The following is a 25,197-nucleotide window of genomic DNA, read 5'->3' as shown; positions in this document are numbered from 1 at the left end:
TTCTTGGTGTATCTTCCAAATTTTCTATACCGAGCAAATATTAACTTTTTAAAAATGATTATTTTTTATTTGATTTTCAGAATAAGGGAAGACATGTACTGTATGTTATAATAAATATATATAAACTATATATATATATATTTATTATATATATTTATATATATATAAATATATATAAACTATAAAAAGATCATAGTTCACAACAAAGGGAACTGTAAAAATCATTAATTCTGTCTTGAGCAACCAATTAACATACACATGATTTGAAGGGAAAATCTCCAAGAAAAAGCAGCACTTTTTGTGTGCATTTGTTTTAACAGGAAGCAAATCGATTCCTGACAAATACAGGGACATTTTCTGTAAATATAAAAAAAGCAAGATCACCTTCTCCCCAGAAGTCTAACGTTAGTAGTTAAATGTTCTAAATCCTGGAATAAAAACCTCAGCTAAGTCTAATACACAATTCTAGAAAACTCACCACATTGAACTCAGCGGCTCCTGGAATCAGAAAAACAGTGATCTTGTATCATATGAAGTCTACAATAAAATCTGTGCCTTCTGCTGGTTGAGTTCTCACGCCAAAAATAGTGACTCTGCTCAAATGCCCAATGATAAGGCTCAGGGCTGCCTCTCTTGGGCCTTTGAATTATTGACGGTTTTGTAGATTTCACTTACCAATCCTTTAACATCCATACAGCTTTTAGCTTTTCCTCATTTAGTATCCCCAACTGTGGGCCTGGGACTCTTGATCTCAGGGTTGTGAGTTCAAACCCCACGCTGGGTATAGAGATTACTTAAAAATAAAATCTTAAAAAAAAAAAAAATACGGAGGGGCGCCTGGGGTGGCTCAGTCGGTTAAACGTCTGACTCTTGATTTCAGCTCAGGTCATGATCTCAGGGTCATGAGATCGAGCCCCGTGTTGGCTCCGTAATGGACATGGAGCCTGCTTAAGATTCTCTCTCTCCCTCTCTCCCCGCCCCCACAAAAAAAGAAAAAGGAAAAAGGAAAAAAAAAATCCATACTGACCAGAAGCCCAAACACTCTGGAAACAGTCAGCCATTAACGGTGACCTTTGCCTTGGAAATCATGAGCAAAAATTCCCCTTGGTTTCCCTTACATTTCCTTTGGGAAAAAAAAAAGGGGAACAATGCAAAAGAATAGGCTGGTTTTATCCCGTGATGGCTTACAAGGCCAGTTGTTTCTCAGTGTTCCTGTGACTGCTAAAGAATCAGAGCCCCCATCTACATATGAAGTCAGGGGCCGCGTGGATGGGGGCCCTGGAACACTGCGGCTGCCCTCCTGGCAATGAGGCACCAGTGTTTACTGTAAAGAGCAAGATTTAAAGCTGCTGGGAAGCCCACAAAGCACATTCTCTGTCCCAGGCCTGTGAGACCGCCCTGCATCTGGAGAGACAGTAAGCAGATGCAGCCCCGAGCGTGACCACATACGATGACTCTTGGGGCCAAGAGGCTGGAGAGCACGGGCGGTCACAGCATTTACAGAAACAAAATGCAGATATTCCTTGTGACCCCGTTTCCTGTCTTCTGCTCTGAGCTCACTCCAGGCCCTGAGCCTCACGCACCCTCTGGTTGGCTGATGAGAACACCGTTTCCCGCTGCCAGGGCTCCATGGGGTTCTCTGTGCCAGGCTCCTAATACAGGGAAACGTGGTACCCCGATTTGTGAGAAATCCATTTTGGCGGAAAGCCTGGGTGGCTCAGTGGGTTAAGCGTCTGCCTTCGACTCAGGTCATGATCCCAGGGTCCTGGGCTAGAGTCCTGCAGTGGGCTCCCTGCTCAGCGGGAAGTCTGTTTCTCCCTCTCCCTCTGCCCCTCCTCCCCTGCCCTGCTCATTCTCTCTTTCTCCCAAATAAATAAAATCCTAAAAAAAAAAGAATCCATTTTGGGGATGGCACACCCACTTTACTAGGTTCTCGAAGCAAGGAAGTACAGACCTACAAACCACGCATCCCAGCTACAGAAAAACCAGCCTTCTCCCCCAAAATGCTGTCCTAAAAAGTCTGTGACTGAAGTTCCAGAAAGGTCAGACCCAGACCAATAAAACAACTGTTTTCCTCCATCGCTTTAAGAAAAACCTTGATGGGAGAGTAAAAAACGAGTTCAGCCCAGCCCTCCCTGCGCCACCTCCCCCCGCCCCCCATCACCCCCACCCCAACGCTTTTATCTCTGCGGTACAAATATGTTCTCAGACACTGGTCACCGTCCGTTTCAGGAGATGACACAAGCATTAAGAGTTTTCTACAAGGCACTGAGGACAGACGAAAAACCCCAGCGCTCAGAGCATAAACGGCCAGGGTCCTCCAGAAACCGATTCGTGGTAGGAACAGAGAGGTCGGGTGGTGATACGTACTAATTTGGGCTGGAAACCTCCGAAGAGCGGAAGCTGTGAGCTGGCTGAAGGGAGACGCAGAAGTCCGTGAAATAAAACACGTTCATGACAACCGGCTTCGCATCTTTAACTGCCCCTGAGCGCCTGCCCTGCACTCCCTCCGGAGAAAGGGAAGGAAGGGGCCGGAGTCCCCGTGTCCGGATGATGGTCCCACCCAGAGCACGAGTGGCTCTTGTGGGACTCTGGTCTTCCCCTGATGTTTGGGTTTAAAAAGGCCCTTGTCCCTGCGTATCCAGATGAAAGAGGGCCATTCAGAGAGACCAAAACAGCTGAAGTTCCTCTAATCACTTCACTCCTACGGGTTTCTGTGGGCCTGGGGAACAAGCACCAGGGTGAGCATGACATTGTGAGGGAAAACAGCTGGCCACCAAGGAACAGATCCCGAGCAATGAGGACCCCATTCTGGTTGAAATCGACAGCCTGAAGGACTCCTATTTCCGTCAAATTGCCACCCATTCACCCACCAGTGACAGTCGGCAGCTGCCGCAGTTAGCCCATGTTGTCAAAGCATTTTGCTTTCTGAACAGTCTTTGGTCATGCTAATAGCTGCCTGAGGAGGCAAGGGGGGGGCGTGGGGGGGAGAAGCCAGGTAGAGGGACCCACGTGTGTACACACAGGAGGAGCTTCGAGAGCAACAGGCACGAAGGGCAGGGCAGGCTGCAAAGTTTCCGGAAAGCGGGCCCAGGTCCCCAGGGGCCTGGCATGAGACCCTGAAACCCCGCCTAGCAGGAGCCAGCAGGTGCTGCCTGCAGCACTTCCTTGGGCCGGTGAAACCAATCAAGGACACGACCAGCCACCCTGCAGGGTAGACTGGGATAAGCACCCAAAGAAAGGGGCCCTGCTGGTGTTCGGAAGAGGGGAGAGGGGAGCATCTAACTGGTGGTTTTTGGAAGCTTCCCCCAGCTTCCGAAGGATAAATTAATCCTCACAAGAGGATTAAGTGGGGGCACATACTACCAAGATTCTGCAGTGGAGGGAACTACAGCTTGCCCAGGAACATAATAACATCTTTACAAGTTGGGACGGGACCCAAATCCCTCTGCCCCATGCCCATCTTCATAAGGCCGGGAGTGCCCCACGTCCCTACCAGCCCGAGGTTACCCTGACGTCACCTCTGCCCCTGCCTGCCCTGGCGGCTAACTGCAGGGCGGCCGCTTTGGCTTTGCTAAAGCACATGTCACTGGGAAGTCAGAATACAGTCGCTCGGCAGCCCTTCCTCCCAGCAGGTGAAGGCATCGCGAGAAGGGAGAGCAGGCATGAGTCAGGGAAACAGGACTCCCTGTCAGAGCTCCCCTACCAGCCCTGGGGGCAAGCAGGAGGCCCAGGGGGACCACCGCCATCACCCCGCCCACAGGCTCCACCACGGTTGTGAGGTGGGAGATGGCCATCCGGTCCCTGTGGATTCCAGAGGCAGAGTTCTGTGGGCAGCACGGGCCCGGTGGGTGGAGAAGCTGCCTTCAGGGCAGGCTTCTCATCAACAGCACTGTCATTTGCTGTCATTTGCTGAGCGCCCGCCGCGTGGCAGAGACCATGGCCAGGTGCGAGGCTACACCGTGGCGTCAGCTCCCACAGCTCTGCAGGCCAGGCGGCGTTTTGTCCAAATGACACATGAAGAAAGCCGGTCAAACTCCTGCAGCCTCCAGGAACCACCCCGTCTTTTAACCAACTCCCATGGGGGTTCTGGGGCACACTGGGCTTTAAGCAAATAAAATGCAGTGGTCTGGGAACCCATATTTCTGGGTTCTAATTTATGTTCTACTCTACTCTTGGAAGCAGCCAAAGAGGTTAGCCTATAAATGCACCTGCCCATCTTCTACCAAACACTCTTGGTCACAGGGTCCTGGCCTTTGAAAGGCAGCCCCGCATGAGGATATGAAATGACAGTAACAAAACGGACACATCGGCCCTGGGATGGGCTCTGCTGTGGACAAAGCATTCTGGCTAATGTCAGGCACTTGATCTTCGTGAAACTTCCCGGCAGGCCAAGCCATCTTACAGATGAGAAAACAGAAAGTTACTGGGGGCGCCTGGGTGGCTCAGTTGGTTAAGCGACTGCCTTCGGCTCAGGTCATGATCCTGGAGTCCCAGGATCGAGTCCCATATCGGGCTCCCTGCTCAGCAGGGAGTCTGCTTCTCCCTCTGACCCTACCCCTTCTCGTGTTCTCTCTCTCATTCTCTCTCTCTCGCTCTCAAATAAATAAAAATCTTTAAAAAAAAAAAAAAGAGAAAACAGAAAGTTACTAAATGGTATGGTTTTAGTATTTCTGATGCTACATCTCACCCAAAATCAGAGAATCGGAGCCCCAGGCATAGGCTCTGAAAAGAATCCCAAACTGATGGGGACTGGCCGAAACGAACTGAACTACTTCTACATGGAGATCAACCCTCGAGTCCCTTGGCTCTGCACAGTGATGGCTGAGGGGACTGTGGTTTGTCTAGCAGGCGCGATGACAATTCTAGGGGAAAAAAAAAAAGGAATGAATGTAAAGTTGTCACCACAGAAAAGGTGGGTGCCGGTGGAGGCTCCCAAGAGGAGTTTCCGTTAATTCCATTTAGATGAACAAGTATTTGTTGTGCCTAGTCAGTGCTAAGTCCTGGGAATGCAGAAATAAGCCAGACATGCCTCCTGCCTTGGAGTGAGATTACATTCCAGGGGGTCGGATGGACGCAGGGCAGGTTCCGCACTAGAGGGATCTACAGGCTGCTGCGGATGCATGCACATATGGACATGTGCATATACACGGGAGGGGCGCCCAGCACAACCTGGGGGTCCAAGGAGGTCTTCCTGGAAGAAACGCCACCAAGCTGGGCCTCAGAGGATCAGTGAAAGCAGAGGAGGGGAGTAGGGAGCAGGAGAGTAGGAAGATCACGTTAGACAAATACCCCATGACAAACAGAGGAAGACCTGGTCTCTGCTGTAAAAGGCTCCACTGTGAATTCATAAATGTCTATTCTGGTTTACAAGTCAGTTCCTTGTAAGTTTGGTTAGCATAAGTTGGTTTCTCAGAACTTGACCATCCCCTGGTGTGCTAATAAACTGAAGTTTCGGAATGCGCAAAGTTAAGAACCAAACCTTGGGCCTCAAGTTGAGCCATCAACCTGTCAACGTCAGGTCTCAGCCCCTGAATGCTTAGTCCACCAATGGCACTCAATGAGTGTTGTTTTAAATAAATACATGTTAATGATACCTTCCTCCTGAATGGTGCCCTGGAGTTTTTGGAGAGCTTGCCCCTCTGTTTTTTCACTTAATTCTTACAATTTCATGCTTCTGACGAAGGGGTCAAGACAGAGAAGAGGGATGACTTGTTTGCGGCCACGTGTCTATGAAGCGACAGAGCTGCACTGAGAAACTCCACGTTCGGTGTCCTGCGGCAGGACGCCTGGGTCAGAGGGCACGATGGCCTACCCCGTGGCTTCGGGGTGGCGGGCAAAGCTGGACGGATACAGACCCCATTCCTGGCAAAGTGAAGTTTGCGAAGGCGGAAAGATCGGAGACTTAACTATTGGCTCTCCCTCACGTCCTTCCCTCACTTTGAACTCCTGGTCAAGAGTCACCAAGACCCCAGAGTTGTGCCAAGGCCCTGTTCTTTTTTGCTTTGTGCTTCACAGCTCGGCAGGGCCTCGTCCCAAACACCATCCTTCAGAGCATTAAGAATACAAGTAACTCACCTGATACACCTCCCAGCGAGAGCTCCCCCCGGTGCTCCCCTACACACAGAATGCTGAGGAGAGGGAAATTCCAGCTCTGCAGGCGTTCTACTGCGGGAACGGGGTCACAGGCAAGAAATGCTGGCAGGGCTCAGTACAAATGTCTCTGCTGCTGGGGCATGTATTGTTTGGCTAGGAGGCGTAGGCTTTTCTCAGAGAGAAGGAATGTCCGAAAGTATTTCAGACAGTAAGAGACATTCTCCTTCATATCAACGGGTAGGAGCGAGCAGCTCCTACCAGGAATATGCCAGCAAGTTCACAGCAGCAGGATTTCCCCCCACCCTGTAGAGGAAAAGACTGCAAATGATGGGCCTGGAGTTGGCTCTCCAAACCTTCGGATGGTTCCTTCATGCACCACCCCGGCAAGAGCCCTCAGGCCCCCTGCCTGTGGAAGCTTGAGCTAGTGTTATCTTCCTCCGTACATCTGTAAGCCCCCTGAGGAGGGCAGATGACACAAAGGCTGCACTGTGCTGGAAACGCAGTGGCAGCAAAGACAACGTCGCCAGCCAGAAATAACAGGCGCACGGAGGAAATGTTTTTGAAACAACGCAAAAATTCCAAGGACAGATGATCTCAACCGTCCCAGGTCCTTCGCCCTTTCTTTTTGGTATGCAGCCCCATCCACATTCATTGGCCACTGAGTCCTAACCTTTCCCGAGATCCTTTCCTCCCCAGTTTCTCAGTCACCATCCAGTTCTGGCCCCCTTGTCCCCGTGATGAGCCATGCCACATCATCCCCTGGGCCCCGCTGCGCATCTGGCCCTATGCTGGGCACTCAGAATGTTCCTGCAAGACAGTGGACATGCTCTCTACCTGCACTGTCCAAACGGGGAGCCACTAGCCACAGGTACCTCCCGAACACTGACAGTGTGGTAAATGTGACCGATCAACTGAATTTGTCATTTTATTAACTCTAATTAAATTCAAGTTGAATGAGCTGCATGTGGCTAGCAGCTATGGTGAAAGGCGGCTCAGCTTCAAGAGCTCTCTGTCTATGGAGAACCAGGGCACGGACCTCTTGCCTCCAATCCACTGCACAGATCCTAACCACAGCTCTTGTTACACCTTTCTTGGCTCCAGAACTTTCAAGGATGCCACATTATCTGTAGAATCCAACCTGCTTCTGCTAGCTTTCTGTGGTAGCTACAATTAGCCGTTATATGTTGCTGACCTCAATTTCACTCATCTGACCCTCTCTGACCTAAAGGAGCTCATAAAACAATCAGAAAAAGTGATTTATAATAAAAACCTTCCTCATATGACCTTGTACATGGTTCCTCCCATTCTCCACAAGGTCTCTGTATTCTCTGTGCGGCCGTCCTCATCGACTCTTCTACCCTGGCCTCGGTTCGCTGCCTTCTCTCTCTCCTGTCTGCCTCCCCACCGCGTGCCCACCTGCCAGTGTTCACGCCTTCTCCGGGAAGCCCTCCCTCGCCACCCCAGCAGCCAGCCGTGGCTCGCCCTTTCAACATCTCTTAGCACCTTCTCTCTTCTTGCAAGTTAAGGAAGCTGAGGCTTAGAGGTTAAGTCACTTGTCCAAGGTCAGATACTTAGGAAGTGATAGGAACCTAAGGCCCCTGGTTCCCAAGCTGTGTTCCCAGACATACTTACTAAAACTTATGGTGAAGTTATCCTCACGCCAGTGTATCTGAACTTCACAGTGGGACTCGACGGCCAGGACACACGTAATTTTCTAAAGCTCCTTCCTTCCTTACCTGGCATTCAGTAGACTCTAATACTCACCGACAAACTCACCGGGCTCTTCAGTTTCAAAGCACTGCATGACTAACTCACCATGGGAATCTCTAAGCACCTGGAACATGGGGTGCTCACCACCCACAGGACGCACTGGACACCTAAGACTCAGCACATAAAGGCTCTAAGTGGACAAACAGTCACCTGGTGGGCAGGCCCTCTTGGCAGCCAAGGGCATCGAACAACACAACCACTAAGTTTTCCACGTCACCTTGAGCGTCTCGACAGCCAGGCCTATGACTTCTCCATCTCTGGATCCCCGAGGGCCCAAAAGGCGGTGTGCACTCAATGAATGTAATGCTAATAATGAACATCCTTGTTCAATGTCATGCTAAGCAATTTATACATATTAACTAACCTAATCCTCAGTGTCTATCTTTGAGGGAAACTGAGGCTCAGAGAGGCTGAGCTGCTTGCCTGTGTTCACAGGGCCAAGAAGTGGAAGAGCCAGGCCAGGCAACCAGGAGGAGGACTCTGATGCACTGGATCTCTGCTGAATGGACACCTCAGGAAAACAGCACCGATAATGCTGACTTCTCCAACATTCAGGCCCAAGACCATCTGGCGGATCGAGCCAGGCAGGCATCTGAGTCGGGGAGGGGTGCGGTGAGCAGGGCTGGGAAGGCGCCTATGCAGAGGAGAGGTGGCTGCAGAGATGGGAGGCTGGTGACAGCCAGGGAGACCGATCAAACGAGCAAATGTTTTAGGGACAATTTGGAGCCAGGTTTCGGATGGTCAGGGACGGGAGTCACAAATACGGAGAGAGAAAACGAGAATGAACTGTGAGATGTTGGATCAGAGAGGAAGGTATCAGTCTGAACTCACGGTTCCCAAAACTATTTAAATAGATAACTAGAGATGCGGGTGTGTGTGTGTGTGCATGCGCACATAAATACACACATTCCCTAATTCTGCCCCCTGAGAGGGCCCAGGGAGGGAAACACCCTCTTAGTAATAAACACACCTGGTAAATTCCATTCTCCACTAAACAGAAGCAGGGCACCTTGGACAAATGACTGATTCCAGATATGGGGCAGAGAAAGTACAAGATGAGGCCTGGAACACCTGGCATCAGAAAGCAAGGCAGTGCCGAAGGATGGCAGGGACAGGTCAAGGGTCACAGAAGCCAGCTTGAACGTGACCCCAGTGGCCAAGTCAGGGACTTTGAAGTCAATAATACAACCAGTGGATTATAAACCATGGGATAAAACAGACAAACATGAGTCTGTACAGATATAAATAAACAGACAAGTTGACAAGGGATGGGATTAACATAATTTCCAAGTATCGCCCCCACGAAATACTTTTTAATGATAAAGGGGAAAAGAAGAACCATATAGTAAAGGAGCCACACAAAACTCACCTGAGTACCCAAAGTGAACAGCACCAGGAATGGGACAAACCGAAATCGCGTGCCCCCTGGCGGGATGCGAGGCAAAGTGCATAGTAAGGTTCCTGGGCTATGCCTGCCAGGGAGACCCCCACCTAAATCTAATCTCCAGGGACCACCACATGAACCTAAACCCAGGGAAAGTCTATCCCCTGCATAGGACAGGCCTATTCCCTGCAAAAGTGTCCCATTCACAAGAGTTAAAGAAAGACGGAGGCCATGTGCTAGAATGAAGGAGACTCAGGCAAGACACCTACAAGCCACATGGACTCCTGAACTGGACCCTTCCGTTACAGAGGAGGTTAATGAGTCAAAGGGCAGACCTTGATTGGGCTCTGAGGGTGAGATGGTGGTAATGTGTCAGGGTCGAGGATCCAAGGTCTGCTTTGTAGGAGGAGGCCGTTGCCTATATGCAAAGGGTGATGGGCACCAGGCTGGCAACTTTACTCTCAAACGGTTCAGAAAAAAGGTCTTTGTGTAGAACTTTCCTGTAAGTTTTATATTGTTTCCAAATTTAAAAAACTATTTGGAAAATTTCCACTTAATTGGATGTGGGGAAAACACTACTTGTAATTTTTCTTTACTGACAGGTGATAAAAGCTTTTAAGACTACTTTAATGGTAAAAAAAGGCAAAAAAAAAAAAAAAGACTACTTTATTGGTCATTGCCACTGGCATACTTCACGGCCTTTCTCTTCCATCTTTTGAAGACTTTTATACCCTCACCAATGGAGATCTCTACCTGCCTCGGGACCCTTTTCCCATTTTCCAGGATGGAGGCAGTCTTGCTTCGTGTGAGGCAGCAGAGAATGATGGGAAACTCTGCTCTCCCAGTTCCTCCTAGTCTTTGTGCATCCAGAATTTGGGGCCCTCATGCACACAAAGCCCTGACCCACGTAAAACCTAATTTTAGCATTTTCCTGCTTGAGACCACACTTCTGAAACGGCGGGAGGCCAACCTGCCTGTGCGAGCCTCCCATTGTGAAGGGCACATGAAGTCAGGACGCTACAGGCCCACAGGATGTGTGACTCAGCATCCTGTTTTCAGTGTTTGGGGCGGTCAGCTGCTTTGGCACCAAGTCCTGCCGCTGACCTCACCTCTCCAGACCACAAATACCCAGGTTAATTGGTGGGACTGGCCGTAACATCAGCTCCCTCTGTGGGCCTCAGGGCTAAACCTAAAACAACCTGTTTACCCGCCCACCACACTGGGCCATCTTGGGAACACCCACAGGTGTCCATCAGGAAGGGTTCTTCAGAGGAATGAACCGAACCTGGTGGTATTTTAAGGAATATCATGAATCAAGCAACTGATCTTGTTTCTCTCTTTGCTTTGCCTACTAGGAAGCTCAAAGTCAGATCTGTAGCCACACTCTGGTAACTGTACCAATGTTATGCTGTGCATTCCACATACAAATCTTCTCCTGGCTTCATCTTATTTTCCCCTACTTTCCCTATGCCCCGCTTTTCTCATTAATTTTAAACTATATTGTTTTCTCTGAATTCTATACGGTGTTTCAGATCCCCTCTGGACAAAGCTATGGTAGACAGAGCCTACCCACATTCCCTGTGGTGGGTAAGGACTCTTTTTTTTTATTTAACAAAGAACCCCCAGCATTCAGCATAGAGCCCAATATATACGCACTAAATATATATTGGTTGAATTGATAAATAAAGCAAATAACTCAAAAACTGCCTCCATCACCAGGCTGCCTCACAAGAGACACTTCTGCCTCCCACCCCACATGGTGGGGTCAGCACAGGGGTGCCCAGGGCCCAGAGAACAGGCCCCTTGGGGAGCCCTCTTGCTGCATGGTTCAGTGGCCTCAGCCCCAGACCTAAGGAGCCACTCCCAAACCTCCGCCTGCTACCGACCAGACACAGAGCAGGCTGGCCCGGACATGTGGGAAATGACAAGTGATATCCAGAGGTGGCAGCCGCCTGGCTCTCTCAAGACCACATCCCTCCCTTGTGGGAATTTCAACTGGGCCCACATTTGGGGAAACACACCTTGAGAACTCTTGCCAAGCCACGTGCCAAGACCTGACCGGGTGTTACTTCCACCGTTGCAGGGTGGCCCCCAGCAGCGAGAGCATCAGACGTTTCCTAACACTGAACAACAACCGCTTTCTTTCAAACAAAGTCTTCTTAAAAATAACTTCAAAAGTAGCAATTAAAAAAAAAATTCTGTAAAAATAAAGGCCCGCAAGACATGATGCTTCCCGGATAAAGGTCTGGTACAAGGTTCAGCAGAACTTGGGAGGGAAATAGGTCACGCGTTGGCTGTTTCTCCTCTCAGATTCCACTGGGTTGACCTCTGGTCTTTTGTGGTGAAACTGGGAATCTATGGAGGGAAGAAGGTCGGGATGGGCAGCTGGAGGGCTGGCAGTCACTACCATCAATGAAAATAACAGCTGAAAAAACCCCAACCAAACAGCTACCATGTGCCTAGTAGTATCAGCAAGGACTCTGGGCCCATGCAGTGAAACTCTCCCTAAGCCTCCCAAGGGCTCCGAGAGGGAGAAGAACTTTTCCTCGGTTTCAGGGAGGGCAGTCAGCTGGGTGGCAGGGCCCGTACCCTGACCTGGAGGCCAGGCACAGGCCTGCCTGCGGGACCTCTGTAATTTACGTGGCAGCCGGCCATCTCCCAGCTTCCAGGGGGCACAGCGGGCCGGCCAGCTGGCTTCCCTATTGGCGCGCCACCTCCCACGTGTCACAGTACTGACCCCGCCCCAAAGTGGGCCTCGGGATCACACCCCCACCCCAGCCCAATCACTCGCATGCCTTGAAAATGGCTCCTCCGGACTCTGATTAATCCTATTTTGATTAATCCTGTTTTCTTACTGCAGCCTTCCTTGAAGCAGAACAACTTGTTTTGGATGTTCTCCTAGTCTGAGGAATTTTCTAATAAGCGGTCCAAATCCAGAGCTCTGACCACAGCACAAGGTGCGCCAAAGGCGAGTTCTGAAGGCCGGACTCCTTTCTTTCCAGCCCTCTCCTGAGAGCGAAGGGTGGCTGGCCCAGAGTTCTGCTGAGGAGAGGGTGGGTCCAAGCAAAGCGTCCACTTCCTCTCAGAGGCCACGCTAGTGTTCTCCGTGTCAGAGTCAGACCACAACCCTGACTTGGCTAGACTCCCCACAAATGTATGACCTTGACCTCGGTGCTGGAACGAAGGAGAAAGTCTGGGCCGTCTGTTACAAATCTGCAGCGAACGATGACAAGTTCAGTGCAACACAGGACAAGACAGGTGGGTCTGAGGACTCTCAATCTCGGATCTGGGGGCCATAATCTAATCTAGTCTCTTTACAAAGGAGTAGGCGGAGGCCCAGATATGTCTAGTGACCTGCCTAAGGTTGCGCAGCAGACAACGCCTCTCAGGACAGAACCTAGCTTTACTGACTCCCTCTCACAGGCTTGTTCCACTTACCATAAGGGCGATTGCTGGTACGAGCATCACCCACGAGGCAAGACCTGGCCTGAGCACTGCCTGTGTACCGACGAGCTCCCCTGGTGCACTCAGTGCCTGGGAAGAAGCAGACCAGGGCCCCGTGGCATTCTTTTGAAGTCTAAGTACTGGTATTTCGAAAGCTTAATGAAACCTACTAGACTCTGAGCAAAACTCATTTCAAGTTAACATTAATAAGAAGTTTAATTAAGTTCCAACAGAATCAAATTAACTCTTTTCCTCTGTCCTCATTTGTCCCCACTCTAGGAGTTTTTCTTTTTTTTTTTTAATAAAGATTTTATTTATTTATTTGAGAGAGAGAGAATGAGAGACAGAGAGCACGAGAGAGAAGAGGGTCAGAGGGAGAAGCAGACCCCCCGTTGAGCAGGGAGCCCGACGTGGGACTCGATCCCAGGACTCCAGGATCATGACCTGAGCTGAAGGCAGTTGCTTAACCAACTGAGCCACCCAGGCGCCCTCTAGGAGTTTTTCTAACAACAAAGCACTTAACCTGCCCTGAAGGCAAATTCTGATTTGAAAATCAAATGTCCCAACACACCAGGAATAACACCTGAGTTACACTGAACGGACCAGCAGGACAGCACAATGGCCCCAGAATTTTAGAAGTCTGTGTACCCCAATGTTGAAAACTGAGGGCCAGTGGGAAGCTACTGCCTTTAAAGCTGGGGGGATGGGGTCAGGAAAGGATGCGCTAAACGCAAAATTGCATGTCTCCTGTGAGGGACTGGACGGAGCAGAGAGGAAGGGACACGGGTTTCCGAGCCACCACGACCTGCACTCAAAACCTGGCCCTGGCCTCTGGGCCTTTTCAAACTGCAGTTTCCTACGCTGGGGCTAGCAGTCACCCTGGAGGCTCATGGTGATGACACAAGGTCCTGTGAGCAAGGTTCCAAAGCCAGTGCCTGCACCTGCAGTAAACAGGAGCTGGTACTGTCATTCCCCAGGGGCTCTGCCCGGTGACTGCCCGGGAAGGGGGACACATGACAATTCTCACTCTCAGCAGGGCTTGGGGGTGCCGGGGGTCCCGCTAAAGGGGGGTCCTGCTAAAGCACACAGCTCACGGGGGGACTGCTAGGCTCCAAGCAGGAAGAATGGCTGCAAAGATGGCGGTTCTTCCGGGTGGACTCCTTCCTCTCTGCCTCCTGGTGAGAGCTCTGAACCATTGGCAGGAGGGCTAGTAGAGACGGCTCTTGAATTTGTGGGGTGAGGACAGGTTTTGAAGGCAGAGAGACATGGAGCCTGAGGGTCTTGCCTCTATCACTTTATACTGCACGAAGTCAGGCCAGCTAACGTCTCCAAGACTCACTCTTCCAATCCACAGAACAAAATGGCGCCTTCCTCACAGGAAGTCTACGTAGGTTAAATGAAATAACTCACATTTGGCAACTCACAGAGTGGAGCATGTTTGGAGGCTCCCTTCCCGATCCTCTGTCCCTGCTTCACTTTCTCTCCTTAGCACTTACTAACACGCTATTAACGTTCTTGTTTATCTTCCTTACTGCCTCGTCTCCCCCAACAGAATGTTGGCCATGAGGCCAGAGATTTGTCTTGTTCACTGTTAGATTCCCAGCTCACAGAACAGTGGTTGGCACAGAGTAGGTGCCCAGTAAGTATCTGCTGAATGAATGGCTCATAAGCAGACAGGTTAGGACAGAGAGGTGCCGCGAACGCTCTAACAGCGCCCATGTTGCCAAACTGCAGGAGGAAATGGCAGGAAGACTCTCTGTCCTTAGCATCCTGTATGTCATCCAAGAGCACCTCGAGTTCCTCCACGTGAAAAAGAACACAGTCAAGTCACTTTATGACACCTCAGTGGGGCCCCTCCAGTGCGTGCCAGGCGCTATGACGGCTGAAGCCAGGAAGGCCCTGTCCTGTCGCTCAGGCCCCGGGCTCAGGAGGGCCTCAGGCTTGGTTAGCTCTGCTATCACCACCTTGAAATTCTTAATCATTTTTTTAAAAAAGGCCTCCACAACTTCCATTCTGTACTGGGCTCCACAAATTAGGCAGCCAGCTCTGCTAATAGGGGAACGTTTACGTACGTAACTAAATATACAACAAAGCGAGTCCCAAGGAAATACGAAGGAGAGAAAAGTGCACGTGGGAAGGAAAAGGAAGAGCCATGAATCACTACAGAAGCTGGCCCCTGAAGGAGGTACAGGCAAAGGGCATTTGTTCAGTGTTTACTACAGTGAAAAGGTTCGTGGCGTTATGGTATTTAATTCTGACAACAACCCCACAAGCTGTATAAGGTCTGGCCCACTGCCTAATGAGGTGACAGATGACAGAGGTGGGAGCCAAACCCAGGCCTGTTCCCTAAAGCCAAAGCTCACAGAGGGAGATGCAAGGGTCAATGCAGGTGGTATTTCAGAGGACAAAATATTCAAAGTGGGGGTGAATCCAAGAGATTCCAAGCCTGAAAGTGGAAACAAGCATGTGGGCGCTGAGCGGAAAGAATGTGACATTCACTGGCATGAGGGTCAAAGCCTGCGGGCTCACTGGTGCTCCTGACCTCTTCCCTTGAGGACCCTGAGAACATCTCTCAGTCGGCATCACCTTTACATAATGTACCCACAGGCTGAGACCAGTGGGCAGAATTCAGAGAAGGCCCAAGATCCCAGCCCCTGTTACAGGTGCCCTGGGTGAGCCTCTATCCTGAATGTGGTGGAACCAGCTAACGGGATGGGACAGTTGCCCCCTTTAGGTGACACTGTATGGTAAAGGTGATGGGATGGTCACTCCTGTGATGGCATTCCCTTACAAGATTCTACAGCAGCAGATCCTCCCGTTGCCTTGAAGAAGCAAGCCACCATGACCTCCACAGCTACAAGAAAAGGAATTCTGCCAAGAACCACGTAAGCTTGGACGAGAACCTGAAGCTCAGATGCAACCCCAGCCCTGGCCGAAACCTTGACTACACCCACGTGAGAACCCAAGCAGAGGCCCCAACTAGACCATGTCCAGATTCCCAACTGTGAGGCGATGACCAGGAACTGTTTTGGACTGCCAGGTCTGGACTAACTTGTTACACGGCGACTACTAACGGATACAGTGACCTGCTGCAGAACTGGGATGCACAGGATGCTTGACGCCCCTTGGCAGGACTTCACCAGACGGAGTATCCACAAGGACAAGAAAGTCCAGGCTAAGAAACCATTGAGAAAGGCAGAGAGGAACCCCAAGGGTGGACAGGCATAAAAGACAGGGTGCTGGAGACAGGGAAGCGAGGACATGGGGAGCAAGGACATGCCCGCCCCCCAGTCCAACCTGCTGCTGTGAGGGAGGGAGGGAAGGCACAACCACACTCCAGATGGTTATCAGGAGAGTGGGGGCCTATGGGGAATTCTAGGTCAAGATCCAAAGGGGGAGGGAGCATGGAGGGAAAGGCAGAGGTGCAAGGGAGGTCATCGTTTACCAGGGACACCACATAAAACAGAAGACAAAGTCCTGCTGCCTTGGCCCCAATGTTTGCTTGGGTAGGCACGAAAAAAAATTAAAAGAACTCTAATGAACATTTTCATACGCTTGACTTGGAAACTCTGGATGGAAACAACAACAACAAAAAACATTCACTCCCGATCCACCCTCTGGAAACAACACAACCAGATTCTCTCCCCGGGGCCCTGCCTGGCACACACGCGCTAATGTCTCATGCCAGACTGGGGCAGCTCCCAGGATGGCGAGGGAGCCAGGAGCCACCGCCAGCAAAGCCATCTGCTCACCAATTCCCACAGTCTGAGCAGCACAGCTTCCAGAAGGGGACTGCTGGAGCCTGGCGGCAGTCTGCACACATGAAGGGCAGGGGACGGGACACAGAGAACGAGATCTCCGTGGCTCTGCATCAGTCAGCTTCGTTCTGGGCATGAGGTGATCATGCTAAGGGCTTCTGAGAAACTGTCTGAATCACAACCCTGACTCGGCAGTGTGTGCCTTCCTATTTGCATGTCACAGAGATGCAGCCGGGAAAAGGACGGGGCTGCTCCAGGTCACAGAGCATCCACGGTGGTGGCCCTCCCAGGGGCCCAGCATGATAGAGTGGACACCGCACCCGCAGGAAGTCCAGCTCTCTAAGTCTGGGCTGTGAACTGACACTAATACGAACATCTTATCAGGACCAAACGTCGCGATGGTTCTTCCAGCCTGTCATGAGCCTGGCTCCGTGTGAGGAGCCCCACCCCAGCTACTCCACGACCCTGAAAGGTCCTAGCTGTTCCTGTTCTACAGATGGAACGACAGAGTCCCGCAGAAAGGCACAGAGGCAAAGGAGCTCAGCCACCAGTGCAGGAGCCAGATTCTGAATCTAGGTCTGCCGGGCTCCAAACCCCACACTGTCTCCTCTGCACCTTGCTCTTTGTCATACAGGTAAGCAATATACCGCAGGGCCAGAACGAAGTGAACATATTTCAACCGTTGAAATGTCATGCACAGGCAGAGAACTAAGGCCCCGTCCCTAAGGGAAGCACCCCCAACGGTGAGGGATGAGACAAAAGCACGTGCACCTGCCACGCAGGGCAGGTGTGGTACCTGGCCCACAGAGACGAGCTAAGAGCTACCTGCCAGAGAGGGAAATCACAGATGTCTGAGGGCGGGACCACTGAGCTGGCCCAGCAGGAAATGGAACTGGCTTCAAGAAAGAGCCTGGCCAGGGAGTGGGACTGAAACACAGCACGTGCAAGAGTGGGCGGGGGGGGTGGGGAGAGCAGGCAAGACGGGACCAGAGCAAGAGGCACAGGGCACTTCGAGACCGTGTCCATCTCACGGTGGGGACGGAAATCTCAGTGGGGGGGGAGGGGTGGATGGGATGACGACAGCCTGACACAGGACAGGGGAGGGAGAAGGACATGAACGATGGTGCCACCAGGGGAAAGTGGGGAAGAGGAGCAGTGGAGACCCAGAAGACCCGCCCATGTGATTCAGCCATTTCCTGGCATGGCTGAGTCAAAGAGAACTCCCGAAAGATCATCTTTCGATGAAGGGTAGACAGAGAGGAGGCGAGAGCAATATCCTGCTAGCCCGGAGAAATCCCCTCTCCCCCAGGCAAACAAACACAACGGGGCTATTCCATCACTACTTCTTCTGGAAGCCGGGACAGCAAAGGCTTGAAAATGCAAATCAACACATGGACGCAAATGAGCTGCAGTCAAAGCTTAAACCAGAACACCAGAATTTCTCCCGTGTGGCTACGAGGGTTGGAAAGCAGATGGTGTCGTCTGCCTAAAAATGGGGGGTCAATGTCAAGGTGGGGGGAAGAGGGACTGAGAAGGGAACCCAAGAGGACAAGCTCAGAGCCCAGGTCCCCGGCTCCAGGCCAGGGTCTCCCAGTGCTCACGAGGGCATGGGGGAGGGGGGCCCCTGCTGGGCGCAGTGACGAGGGACAGGGGACAGGACACAGAGGGGGAAGGGAATGTGTGTTCAGAAACTGGGGCCCCAGTTTCAACACACATCCAGGGGGCACCACCCCAAGTCAGCGGGGCTTCTCGGTCCTGCTCCTGGCACTGGTCTCCAGAATGGTGGGGGTCCCATGACAAATTCAGGTGCTGGAGGCAACAGAGGCCTCGCTTCAAATTTAGTACCTGCCACGTGCAACCTTGGGCCTCAGGTTCCCCCTCTGTGAACTGGGAGAGACCCCCTCCTAGCGCGGTTGAGAGGAGTAAATATGGCAATACACAGAGCTGACTTCCCTTCCCTTTGTGAGGTCCTCTCCAGCTCCCAATTGTGCAGGGAAAGGGGCCTTTTATTGGCCGCCAGGGCACTCACATTTTCATATCACTGCTATTTGTGAGTTATTAATTGAAATAATTCCAAACACTATGCTGTCGGTTAATTAAGGGCAATTTGAAAAAAAAAAAAAATAGTTCTTTGCCCCAAAGACAACCTCAGTGAGAGAGCTAAATACTATCTCCTGGGCACAAGCCCTGCGAGGGGAGAGCTCAGGGATGGAAGAAACTCCCACTCCAGGGAGGAGATGCACCTGCAGACACAGGCAGAGAACTAAGGCCCCGTCCCTAAGGGAAGCCTCCTCTCAGGGCCTCCACTGCGGTCAGCAAACCCTTCTGTCAGCATTTCCTCCAAAGAGCAGACTTCCACTTCGTCCCCTTCTTGCCTCCACCCAGAGAGCCAAGCACGGAAGAGTCTGCTCTACAACACGGCCCATGACTGCCCCCACTTGGGAGTCGGGCTGATACCAGCCTTCGAGCCCTGACCCAGACCCCGGGCAACCCAACACCCCAGGTGACAGGGTAAATCCATCATCGTCCCCAAAGGTAACGTTAAAATGAGGACCCAGCCACTGAAATAAGACCTCTGATTTCCGCAGGCTATTATTTCCCTACACGTATAATCTTTAGAAATAATGTATGCCACAATAAAAGGGAGTATCTTCCCTCCTTTCACTCAAAGATACAGAACCTTCAAATACACGTGAGTTTAACCAGAGAACATCCTGCTCTGGGTAATGAATGGTGGGCCCCAGTTTCTGAACACACATTCCCTTTCCCAATTGGTGTTCCTCTTCCTCACAAGTTGAAACAGATTTTTTTTTCCCCCAAAGAACAATATCCTTGAAACTCTATTTACTTTTTTAAATTCTAAGAGTCTGAGTTTAAGACTGGCGCCTTAGGGTACAATACGTTATGTAATAAGAATACATTATATAAGGGAGTGCTAAATCTGCAAACAAAATACCCAAAAGAAGGCCTTTATTTTTGGCAAAGAAAAACAAAAATGCCTTTGGGGTCTACTCGTGAATACGACAGCTGAGGACTACAGCCTGAGGAATTTTTTTTAACAGAGCGTACCAAGAGATTTCTCACAAGCACAAAAAAACCCACCTTGAATTAAACTCAGGGGGTGGGATGTCTGTTTCACATCAGCAACGTGCTCATCTCAGAAGGAACACCTTACCAAAAGCAGGATGGAAAAGCGAGAGCATACGACAAAGAGCATTTTTTTTTTTTTTTACAAAAGGTAAAATCTGGAAGGAAGTACCTAACGATCTTCAGAGTGGCAAAGCAAGGAGGGTGGTGGAATTCTGGCAACGATCTTCCTCCTTTTCAAAATGTTATACAACGTTATGAAAGCTCTTTATGGTTAAACACAGTCACAAATGTGAAAGCACCATCTCCGGATGTGCTTGCAGCATAATTTTCACAGCTCTAACTGAACACACTGGTGTATTCTCTTCCGTGGGTTCTCCCTTCTGGAAAGGAACAAGAGTATGGCAACCCGCTTGGAAGAAAGACTTGGGAATGAAAACGGAGTCTGCTTACCTGAGGTTTACCTTCCGCTCTTCATCGCTGCCAGCCTCCAACTACAGAGAAAGAAAGAGAATGTCACACCAGACGCCACCAGCAACGAGCCTCAGACACATGTCTCACGTTTTCTGCTCTGATGTCTGAAAAAGATACAGATGTCCAGGAAACCTGGCTGCGTCCACACGGTCGCACCCTTTCCTCGGCAACCCTGCTCCGCTGTCCCTCCGAGAAATTTCCATGGAGGGACTTTTCAGATTTCCCAGCATTTATTCACATTCCTTTCACAGTGTCGTGCATTGATTCCTGTTGACTGGACACTCCTTCCTGGCACTGCTCCTCAACGTGCTCTTCTCAACTTTCCAGGGTTGTTTTGGATCTCACCCTGTTTTTTAAGGGGAGTGGGGGGGGGGCACAACGTTCTAAGAGGAATCGATTTCCTCCTTCAAGCCAGGAGATAGCTGAGTGATCAACACCATTTTCAGACCCAGCACATGGGTTTAACAAAAAAAAAAAAAGAAGAAGAAAAAGGAAAAGAAAAAAGAAAAACCATTCCAGGCAAATCTTTCACAATGGAAGGGGGTCAGGAGCAGCCAGTCTGTCTGTGGGTCTCAAAAGCTCTTGGTGGTTCTCAAAAAGGCTTAAATGTTTAATATAAAACTTTCTAGGCTATTGGTTTATTTATATAAGCGAAAGAAACTGACATTTAATATTTTCTAAAAGTTTAAAGGCCAAGAGGATTAGAATCTAAAAGTAACTGGGACTTAAATTCCGACTGCAAAATTTTTCTTTTGCTTTCAGTGAGAAACCTGAAATAAGAAAACATCCCCCTCCCACCCCCCCGGGGCCCAAACAACTCTGCACCACTGGGACCTGGCATGTTTTTTATGTTCCACAGAGGAGCCCATTGAAGAGGAAAGAGAAACCTGGAAAGCAGTGATCCCTGGGAGAGATGCAAGGCTGAATGAGGACAGAGACCAGGCAGGAGCCAGCGGTGATGGGAAAAGGGGGCAGTTCCAACTAGGAAGGAGGGGTACGCCGGAGAGCCCCGGGGCCCCTAAACAGCATGAAGATACTCTCTGTACAGTATCGTGCAGAGCCGGACACTGGTGGCCGGTCATTTAGTTTTCTCACGCTCTCTGCCCCACGGGCAAAGGAGACACGGAACACATCAGGCGAGGCTGCGCTGACCACGGGACCATGAGCTTCCGTCCCAGAGCGAAGCATAAACAACTCACACAACCACACACACTTCGAGGAGAATGCTCGGTCTAACACGGTGGTCCTCAACTGGGGATGATTTTTCTCAATAGGGGGAGCCTCTTTTGAGAGGATGCTACTGGCATCTAGTGGGTGGAGGACCACCAGATGACTCTAAATACGCCACAATGCACAAGACAACCCCGCACGGCTGCGAATTTTCTGACCCCAATACTGGCAGTGACAAGGCTGAGAAACCCTGATCCAACCCCAACCCACCACGCCCCCCTACCCCAAACAGAGAGACTGGAGATCTGCCCATAAAAATGAGTCACCTTGAATGTTTGTCAAAAAGAACAACGTTCCAATCCATTCCTGAAAGTTATTGATTTATCTGCTGTGGGGCCTTCTGCTTGTTGTCACAAAGGAATGAGATAAGATGAACAGTAAAGTGACATAAATGAGATAATTAAAGATGGGCGTGAGGGCAGGGGAAAAAAATTAAGAGAGGAGAGCTGCTTTGCTGGTCAGGCTCATCTCCCTCTGTTCCCACGCTGAACGGGCTGAGTCAGGAAACAGCTCTGCTGAGTCTCTGACTCAGAAGAGGTGCATTTCGAGGCGTGAGGAAGTGATTTAGGGATACGGACCTCAAAGACATTTAATTCCTGGTCATTCTCCGGGATTCCCAGGAATGAAATGGAGGCAACGTGCCGTCAGTTATTCCGGGGAAGAAAGCTATACATGCCCAAGAACACACGTGGGAGGGAAGCCAGCCCCTTCGCATGACCTGAGGCCCGAGGAAGGTCAGACCAGAGGCACAGCCGCCCAGACCCACGTCTCCTGAGTTCACATGCACGTGCCTGCTCTCTCCATACGGTCTTGCTTCTTCCTGCCTCACCGCACCTGGAAGGAAGCCCTGCCTTCCAAGGAAGGTCCCAACCTCGGCTAGTTCACTGGGCAATTAATGCTGCTGATCGACTAACGGCCAAAAAAAAGGGGGCTTAGGGGCGCCTGGGTGGCTCAGTTGGTGAAGCGTTTCCCTTCGGCTCGGGTCATGATCCCGGGGTCCTGGGATCGAGCCCCATGTTGGTCTCTGCTCAGTGGGGAGTCTGCTTCTCCTGCTCCCCCTGCTTGTGCTCTCTTTCAAATAAATAAAATCTTTGGGGAAAAAAAGGTGGCTTGAGTTTTATTCTCATGTTTACTGGGTCACTGGCACTTGGTAAAAGTAATGCTCTATATAATAATTTGAAATGTGTCTCATAGAGACGACCCAAATGTCCAACAACATGTGATACACCCATACAATAGAATATTATTTGGCAATAAAAAAGAATGAAGTAATGGGGCACCTGGGCAGCTGTCGTTAAGCGTCTGCCTTCGGCTCAGGTCATGATCCCAGGGTCCTGTATGGAGTCCTGCATCAGGCTCTCTGCTCAGTGGGAAGCCTGCTTCTCCCTCTCCCACTCCCCCTGCTTGTGTTCCCTCTCTTGCTGTGTCTCTCTCTGTCAAATAAATAAATAAAACCTTAAAAAAAAAAAAAAAAGGAATGAAGTACTGATCTGTGCTACGACATGGATGAACCCTGTAGACATCATGCTAAGTGGCAGAAACCAGACACAAAAAGTCACATATTGTAGGATTCTGGTCATATGAAATGTCCAGTACGGGAAAATCCATGGGGACAGCAAGCAGATCAGTGGGAACCTAGAGTTTGGTGAGAGCAGGGTGGGGGTGCGGAGAGGGGGGCTGCAGGTGGTGGCTAAGAGGCATGCAGTTTCTTTTTCGGAGTGATGAAGATTTCTGGCACCAGATCGTGGGGATGGTTGCGCAACCGTGTGAATATACCAAAAGTCGCTGAATCATACACTATGAAATGGTGAGCGGATGATATGTGGATTATATCTCAGCTAAAAGATAACATAAAATTTTAAAAATGTGTCTCAGAAGGAAAAGATCAGATGTAAGCTATGCAGGGAACATGGGGTTTAGAATCCGACACCGAGGCTGAGAGCCCCTCTGTATAAGCCCTTACTGAAGTCAAACCCTTCCCCCACTTCACAGTTTTGGTTTTTTTTTTTTTAAAGATTTTATTTATTTGACAGAGAGCGAGCGAGCGAGAGAGGGAACACAAGCAGGGGGAGTGGGAGAGGGAGAAGCAGGCTTCCCGCCGAGCAGGGAGCCCGATGCCGGGCTTGGGCTCGATCCCAGGACCCTGGGGTCATGACCTGAGCCGAAGGCAGACGCCTGACGACTGAGCCACCCAGGCGCCCCCACTTCACGGTTTTTGAGAAGGGAGTATGAGATGCAGTGCAAGGAAGCACTCTGTAGACTGCAAGACGGCGGTAATCACAATGATGGAGGAGAACAGATGTCTGGGTGGGGAGGAAAGAAGCCACTGCAGCCTCAAGTCTCAGCTGCAGGCAACTGGCCACCAGGGTTCTTTTCCCTGCACTCGACTTGCAGAGGAAGGACGAGGAGAATCCTGTCCTCAGACAAGGTAACTCATTAAGGGCCTCTCCAGGAGAGGAGGGGGCTGTGGGGGTTCACCCTGACAGCCACTCTGAAAGTTTCAGCTGCTCCTTGTGAAACAGGCCAGGGGCCCGCAGGACAAACAGGGCTGCTACACCAAAACCAGTTCCTCTTCTCTCACACAAACCTTTCAGCGCTTTCAATCGACTTCCCCCACAGAGAAGGGGCTAGAATCGCTTCGATGCTGCGGAGGCCACTTCCTGGGCCTGCATGGCCCCTCCTCCAGCCTCCTCTCCCTTCTCTAAACAGTTCCCAATCTCCTCCTCCAGCCGCTCTGTCTTCAGGCCAACTCTCAGCCTGGCCATGGAGAGCAGTGGAGACCAGAGGCCATAAACGGTTCTCCAAGAGAAGGTGGGAGAGTGGGGGACGAGAGGGTCAGCCCTGCAGCTGCCTGAGGCCCCAGCCTAGTGCAGCCCAGGCCAACTGCAGACTCAGAGGACCCATTCCCCAGTCTACCCCAGAGCAAGAAGGAGCCGGCCAACACAGGCCTGATGGCACGCAGACACACAGAAACCCGCAGGGTGCAGCGATGTGCTTTAACCCCCAGAATGTACCCGTGCAACCACAGAAACCCCAGAATCAGCCCCGGCCACACAGCCAGATAAACACAAACATGCAGTCCCGAAGGATATTACAAAAAGGAAACATCCAGACTCACACAAAGACAAGACACCCTGTCACAGAGCGCCCTGAGCTCACTCAGTCACTGTCACACAGTGAAACGGCACCCCACAGGACAGCCACTCACACCAAGGGGCAGACCTCCAGGGGCATGCAGTCCCGGAAACAATCTCAAACATTCACAAGGGCACCGCGAGCGGAGGGGGGGGGGTGTCTCTGTCACAGCATCAGGCGGGCACAATTCCCAGGAGACAGGCCCCACAGTCACGCACAGACTCACATACACAGCCAGGCACACGGGGAAAGGGCCTGGACCAGCCCCAGGGCCACAGATCTCAGAACCAGCACCTCCTACAGTCACCAATTAGGAGTCCCCGCGGTGCATCCAGTCTCCCACACTGTCACCCCCGGACGGGGATCATTCACAAACACAGTTCATGCACAGCCACCCCCAGCCGGAGGTCACGGCCGCAATACAGTCTCGCTGAAAGTCACTCCCACACAGAGGTCACAGCTGCGGGGTGACACTCGCGGTCTCCCGCACGGTAACCCCAGGCACGGTGGCACGGCGGGGCCCCTCCCCTGCAGGCCCGGCGCCCTCCGCCCCGCACCCGCGGCCCAGGCCTGGAGCGGCGGCTGCTCGGCCCGGCCGGGGCCGCGGGCCCGGGGCTCACCTCGCTGTTGCTGGCCGAGGAGGAGGCGGCGCTGGGCGTGGGCGAGCGCTGCAGGGTCACCAGGGCCATGGCTGCGGCGCGGCGCGACGGCGCCGTCGAGGCCTCAGGCTAGAGCCTCCGCTGCCGCCGCCGCCGCCGCCGCCCGGGCCGGGCCCGGGGCGCTCCAGCAGGCGCGCCCGGGCCGCCGGGCCGCTCCTCC

General features: G+C 51.4%; 1 protein-coding gene across 3 annotated transcripts in view; it reads right to left on the bottom strand.

The window, feature by feature from the left end:
- The window catches only part of SSH1 (slingshot protein phosphatase 1), a 59,298-nt gene extending 34,148 nt beyond the window's left edge, over positions 1 to 25,150 (bottom strand). For 2 of the 3 annotated variants that reach the window (XM_035017209.1, XM_035017211.1), the window contains exons 1-2: positions 24,999 to 25,150; positions 19,993 to 20,033 (exon numbers count right to left, since the gene is read on the bottom strand). In XM_035017209.1, coding sequence (XP_034873100.1) covers positions 19,993 to 20,033; positions 24,999 to 25,067 — 110 coding nt within the window. In that variant the 5' untranslated portion in view covers positions 25,068 to 25,150. Of the gene's footprint in view, positions 1 to 2,370; positions 4,438 to 19,992; positions 20,034 to 24,998 lie in introns of those variants that run through there. The other variant, XM_035017210.1, reaches the window with a different exon arrangement.
- Positions 25,151 to 25,197: the final 47 nt, after the last annotated feature.

The sequence above is a fragment of the Mirounga leonina genome, unplaced genomic scaffold, assembly GCF_011800145.1.
Source record: "Mirounga leonina isolate KUSES-001 unplaced genomic scaffold, KU_Mleo_1.0 Mir_171, whole genome shotgun sequence".
NCBI classification, from domain to species: Eukaryota; Metazoa; Chordata; class Mammalia; order Carnivora; family Phocidae; genus Mirounga; species Mirounga leonina.
This window is presented reverse-complemented; position numbering and strand designations above follow the sequence as displayed.